The 6,770-nt window shown below is 48.7% G+C and overlaps 1 protein-coding gene across 1 annotated transcript; it reads right to left on the bottom strand.

Moving 5' to 3' along the window:
- Window positions 1-3,465: 3,465 nt before the first annotated feature.
- Window positions 3,466-6,464, bottom strand: LOC144487523 (zona pellucida sperm-binding protein 3-like). The gene is made up of 8 exons (XM_078205607.1): window positions 6,042-6,464; window positions 4,935-5,050; window positions 4,744-4,847; window positions 4,475-4,652; window positions 4,261-4,387; window positions 4,092-4,180; window positions 3,888-4,009; window positions 3,466-3,602 (listed from the first exon to the last, which is right to left on the bottom strand). Exons 1-8 carry the CDS (start codon window positions 6,462-6,464, stop codon window positions 3,466-3,468), a joined length of 1,296 nt encoding a protein of 431 aa, XP_078061733.1.
- Between the last annotated feature and the right edge of the window lie 306 nt (window positions 6,465-6,770).

The following is a 6,770-nucleotide window of genomic DNA, read 5'->3' as shown; positions in this document are numbered from 1 at the left end:
CAACATTGTCTTTTTCCTGTGTGAATACTGACGAAAAATATTCATTTAGCACCTCTCCTATCTCTTCAGACTCCACGCACAACTTCCCACTACTGTCCTTGACTGGCCCTCATCTTACCCTAGTCATTCTTTTATTCCTGACATACCTATAAAAAGCTTTAGGGTTTTCCTTGATCCTACCTGCCAAAGACTTATCATGTCCCCTCCTGGCACTTCTTAGCTCTCTTCAGGTCCTTCCTGGCTAACTTGTAACTCAGGTGCCCTAACTGAGCCTTCACGTCTCATCTTTACCAAGTCTCCTTCTTCCTCTTCACAAGAGATTCAACTTCTTTAGTAAACCACGGTTCCCTCACTCGACCACTTCCTCCCTGCCTGACAGGTACATACTTATCAAGGACATGCAGTCGCTGTTCCTTGAGCAAGCTCCACATTTCAATTGTGCCCATCCCCTGCAGATTTCTCCCCCATCCTTTGCATCCTAAATCTCACCTAATCGCATCATAATTTCCTTTCCTCCAGCTATAACACTTGCCCTGTGGTATATACCTATCCCTTTCCATCACTAAAGTAAACGTAACCGAATTGTGGTCACTATCGCCAAAGTGCTCACCTACCTCCAAATCTAACACCTGGCCTGGTTCATTACCCAGTACCAAATCCAATGTGGCCTCGCCTCTTGTTGGTCTATCTACATACTGTGTCAGGAAACCCGCCTGCAAACATTGGACAAAAACTGACCCATCTAGAGTACTCGAACTATAGCGTTTCCAGTCAATATTTGTAAAGTTAAAGTCCCCCATAACAAACACCCTGTTATTTTCACTCCTATCCAGAATCATCTTTGCAATCCTTTCCTCGACATCTCTGGAACTTTTTGGAGACCTATAGAAAACTCCCAACAGGGTGACCTCCTTTTCGGTTTCTAACCTCAGCCCATACTACCTCAGTAGACGAGTCCTCATCAAACATTCTTTCTGCCACCGTAATACTGTCCTTGACTAGCAATGCCACACTTCCCCCTCTTACCACCTTCCCCGATCTCACTGAAATATCTAAACCCCGGAACCTGCAGCAACCATTCCTGTCCCTGCTCTATCCATGTCTCCGAAATGGCCACAACATTGAAGTCCCAGGCACCAACCCATGCTGCAAGTTCACCCACCTTATTCCGGATGCTCCTGGCGTTGAAGTAGACACACTTCAAACCACCTTCCTGCCTGCCGGTACACTCCTGCGACCTTGAAACCCGATTCATGACCTCACCACTCACATCCTCCTGGAGCAACAATCCAGGTTCCCATCCCCCTGCCGAATTAGTTTAAACCCTCCCGAAGAGCATTAGCAAATTTCCCCCCCAGGACATTGGTACCCCTCTGGTCCAGGTGAAGACCATCCTGTTTGTAGAGGTCCCACCTACCCCAGAATGAGCCCCGATTGTCCAGGAATCTGAATCCTTCCCTCCTGCACCATTCCTGTAGCCACGTGTTCAGCTGCTCTCTCTCCCTATTCCCCTCCTCGCTAGCACGTGGCACGGGTAACAAACCAGAGATAACAACTCTGTTTGTTCTCGCTCTAAGCTTCCACCCTAACTCCCTGAATTTCTGCCTTACATCCCCGTCTCTTTTCCTACCTATGTCTTGGGTGCCTATGTGAACCACAACTTGGGGTTGGTCCCCCTCTCCCTTAAGGATCCCGAAATCACGATCCGAGACATCACGGACTCTGGCACCTGGGAGGCACCACACCAACCGCGAGTCTCTCGCTCCCACAGAATCTCCTATCGGTCCCCCTAACTATGGAGTCCCCAATGACTAATGCTCTACTCCTCCCCCCCTTTCCCTTCTGAGCAACAGGGACAGCCTCTGTGCCAGAGATCTGTACCCCATGGCTTACCCCTGGTAAGTTGTCCTCCACAACAGTATCCAAAATGGTACACTTGTTATACAGAGGAACGGCCACAGGGGATCACTGCACTGACTGCTTCTTACCCCTTCTAACAGTCACCCAAGTATCCTTATTCCTAGGAGTATGAACCTCCCTGTAGCTTTTATCATAGAAGAAGAAGAAACCTTACAGTGCAGAAGGAGGCCATTCGGCCCATCGAGTCTGCACCGACCACAATCCCACCCAGGCCCTACCCCCACATATTTACCTACTAATCCCTCTAACCTACGCATTTTAGGATTCTAAGGGGCAATTTTTTTTTTAACCTGGCCAATCAACCTAACCCGCACATCTTTGAACTGTGGGAGGAAACCGGAGCACCCGGAGGAAACCCATGCAGACACAAGGAGAACATGCAAACTCCACACAGACAGTGACCCGAGCCAGGAATTGAACCCGGGACCCTGGAGCTGTGAAGCAGCAGTGCTAACCGCTGTGCTACCATGCCGCATATCTATAACTGTCTCTGCCTCCCGAATGATCCTGAGTTCATCCAGTTCCAGCTCCAGATCCCTAACACGGTCTTCAAGGAGCTGGAATTGGGTGCACTTCCTACAGGGGTACTCAGCTGGGACACTAATGGTGTCCCTCACCTCAAACATCCCACAGGAGGAACATTGCACTGACATCCCTGCTAACTTCCCTTACTAAGAAACAAAAGAGAAAAAGAAGAAAAAAAAAACTCACCTGCTCTCACACCGAGTCTTTATTTTTAGGTTAGAGGAGGGGGAGGGTGGGAATGCGAATGCTGTCTTTGTCCATTAAGTACGGATTGTGGGTCTGGAAGGTGCTGTCTAAGGAAGCTTGGTGAATAGCAGCACATCTTGTCGATGGTACAAACTGCTGCCACTGTCAGCGGTGCAGGGAGAGTGTGGCAGGGATGTCAATCAATGAGCTGCTCTGTCCTGAACAGGGTTGAGATTCTGAAAGTCCATATCCACTCAGTGAACTCCAATGAAGGACAGTTCAGTCCCATCCACTGAAAGCCACACTAGCTCACGTGATCACCTTCTGTTTGAGTTGCATACACACTATTCCCCACAATAGACGGGCCTTAGTTAACTGGCTGATCAGAGAGAGGCAATCACCAAATCAGAACTTGAACAAATGCAGAATGATTTTGATCAAATTCACATTCTGTTTGCAGTGTGAGCAACACCCACTGGGTCCAGCAAAGCCCAAACATTCCAAAATACAGTCTGTCCCTCTCCCGGGGGTGAGCATCACCATGGGAGAGAAGGAGGCAGCCACAGCCAGGCTCAGCTCCACAAGGACATCCCCAGACCTGATCACACCGCCTCCCCCACTCTGGGCTCCGAAACAGACAGAAAACCAGCAGCAGCCCCATCAAATCCAGAGTTAGTGTTTCTCTCTCAACCCTCAGTAAACCAATCATTCAGCAGGCCCAGTTCTGCTGGGATTGGCTCACCCCAGCCACCAGTCTCATGGAGCTATTGGCTAACATGTGGAGGATGCATTGACCAATCAGCTCCCAGACACTAGAAACAAGGACTGAGTGCTTTATTGATCATTTGATGACTGGTTGAACAGAGTTTGTTTGTGTTTCCTGTACAGGAACAAGGTGATCAATGAAGCAAAGATCAGAGAGACAGCTGTCACAGTCAGGGTCACAATCAGGACCACCTCAGACTCCACACCTACAAAGCAATGAGAAACCAATGGTTACTGAAGCTACCACTGAGGGGGAAATGGAAACCAGCAGTCAGCCAACTCACCCCCTGGAGACCTCTCCTGTATCCTTCCCTCAGCCTCATTCAGGGAGGCTGTTGCCAGGTTGGTTCCATCAGTATCCAGAATGAGCAGGGGTCCAAGTGAGGCCTCAGCCTCCCACTTCAATCCAGCTTCACTCTCTGCAATATCAACCATTCCAGTTAGAGAGGGGAAAGGGGGAAGCTCCCACATCTAGAGGATCAATGTCCTACCAGCTTCAGCTGCAAGATCTCTCCTTCCTCTGGATCCAAATCCCAAATCCCTTGTGGCCCCACAGTTCCCCACATGGCAACAGGCACAAATGTCAAAGCTCGATTCCTCCAATGGGGTCCAGCTAAACAAGAGAAAACAGTCAACCAGGTTGTGCATCACTTCTCCACACAAACACATCCCTGAGGGAGAGAGGGGGAACTTACACATTCTGCATCTTCTGCAAAGTACAAGCTTTGTTCCTGGAATCTCTCCGATCCACTGGAACAACTTTCAGGTGACAGGTGATGAAAATCTGAGGGACACATTCAACACAAGTGGTTATTTAGTGACTCCCTCCCAACATGGAGACCCCAATGATCAGCTTCCCCTTACCAAGGAACGCTCATCTCCAAAGAAACGGAAGGCATCCAGGTCAAAGCGGAGTTTGTCCGACTCCCGCTCGTCTCCTGGCAACACAAAGGTTGAAAAGGAGTCCTCAGCTTTGCTGTCCAGGAGGCAGCTGAAGAAAGATGGAAAAAGGGACAAGAAGTGAATCCAGAGAAGCCATTGAGATGGGAGCAGCTGGAGAAAGCAGAGAGCTCCTTACCCATTGTAGTCAATGATGCTGTATCTCGGGCTGGAGTCCTTGTCTGGCCTCAATGTAGCTACACAGCGGTCAATGTAGAGCTTCAGGACCATGTGGTTGCTCATTGAAACAGAGGCCTCAATGTGAATGAGCTCACCCAGGTAGTAGACAGTCGAAGTGCGCTCTGTAAGCCAGTCACCTGAAGGACAAGAGGACAAGGGTTGGAGACAGTGGGTGTAACTCCCAGTGAATGAGGACAGGAAATCACTCCCCATCCACCCATCACATACCATTCATTAGGCGCAGTGAGAATGACAGATGCCCTTCTCCAGACCTGGTGGAGCTGAATGGGATCCAGGTGGGCTTGATGGGGTTACTGCTCACATTGCCCTTCCTGGAAAGACAATGCAGGCATTTTAGGACAAGGTCAGAGGTCACTAGCAGCTGGAGATCTTATTGACAATCGAGTAAAGATTCTCACCTAAAATAACGACACTCAATGGGAACGACCGCTCCATTGGTTCTCACAATAACAGATCCATGATACTCTGGGCTGTGGCTCAGGTGGGTGCTGTAGATCAGGAAATCTCCAGTCATCTGAAAGACAGCAGCTTAAGGAATGAAGAACTGATCTGAAATGAGAATGTTCTACACTGGGGTTAACAATGAACTCATCCCATTAAAACAATTCTTCAGGAGGATTGACAGGGTCAGTGTGAAGAGGCTGCTTCCCCCAAGCTGGAGATTCTGTTAGCAGGGAGTCTTCTCAAGTCAGGGGTCAGTCATTTAGGATTTAATGTGATGAGGAATTTCTTCATTCAGCAGCTGATGAATCTTTGGAATTCTCTCCAGCCCCAGAGAGCTGGGAATGGCCACTCACTGAGGATATTCAGGACAGAGGCATTTATTTTTGGCCATTGAGGGAATCATGTTGTGAGGACAGGAACATGGAGGCTGTGGGAAGCTCAGTCCTGATCATAATGACTGGGGAACAGGCTGAAGGGCCTCATCTGGTTAGCAGTGTTGCTATGCAACCTCAGCCCTTCCTGCAAGGAGAGATCATGAGCACAAGACCAGAATCAATTAACAGGGAAGTGATTCAATAAAAGCTTCAGTTAACAGGAAAAGGAGCCACAAGTTGTCAGCAATTTGGAACATGGCAATAGAACAGTTTGTAATCAGAGCCCCATTTATTCCAATGACTGGGAAAGTGGGAAGTGTAGAGTTCCTCTTTAGTCCAATCGATCTCAATTCCTATTTCATTCAGATTTAACCCAATTGGATTAAAAAGTGGACTGAAACTCAACCCTCAGTTGAGTTGATGTGAATGAGGGGAAATCAAACTGAAAAATTCTCAAAATAGGGAAAGCTTGGAGGAAGCAAAGAGATGCTTCCAGAACAATGGGGTTGGAGAGACTCAGACCAGTGAAAGTAAAGCACAATCCTGAATAGAAAGCTAATTTGGGGTTTATAAAGCAGGAGACAGCTATCTCCTCAATATCAATGACATCTCACCAAGTGCTGGAGTGAAGAGTGGGGAACAACCTACAGCCCCAGCTCAGAGGCAAAGTTTGAGGATTCACATTACCTGCAATCTGCTGCCACACTCATGGAGTCCATAGTCAAAGAGGACGGTGTGATTCTGAGAGTAGATCCTGGTTGGCCGACAACCTGCTGTCCCCAGGGTCAGATCAGCAGCTTTAACCAGGTGCCTGGTTCCAAATAAATCCAGCTGGACCCTGACCAGCAGCTTGTCCTCTCCACACTGCACCCTCACACTCTGCACTGGAGACACACCTTGACCCTCAGACACACGGAAATGGGAATCAAAGGGAGGCCCAGGAGGAGGGAATGTCTGAGGCCGAGGGGTGGCTTTGACTATTATCCATGGAAACCTGTGGCCTGGAAACTGTTGCCAAGTATCAGAGCAACAAACAGCTCCAACTAACACCAGCACTGGGAAGAAACCCCTCACTCCAAAATCCCCCATCATCCCAAACAACTGAACCATCCCGTCAGGCACCAAGCGACACCTTTTATACACACAGCCCACACTCAGCTGACAGCAATTATTCCAGAATCAATAACAACAATTGAACCAATTACTCATTTCTTTCGACACCAATCAAGTAAACGAACTCAAATTAACTTAGGGACAAAGTAAAAGGGACGGCTCCCCAAAAGGAAGGGGGGAACAGCCCGAACCAAAAACAAAGTCGAAAGAAAACTTAAAACGTCAAACCAAAAGGTGATTATCGGGGTCGATAATACACCCCAGCCCCTGCGGCGCCCAGCAGTCGCGGAAGGCGTCAACCGC

This window comes from Mustelus asterias, unplaced genomic scaffold (assembly GCF_964213995.1).
Source record: "Mustelus asterias unplaced genomic scaffold, sMusAst1.hap1.1 HAP1_SCAFFOLD_841, whole genome shotgun sequence".
Classification (NCBI taxonomy): Eukaryota; Metazoa; Chordata; class Chondrichthyes; order Carcharhiniformes; family Triakidae; genus Mustelus; species Mustelus asterias.
Note: the sequence above shows the minus strand (reverse complement) of the source record. Positions and strands in the feature narration are given on the sequence as shown.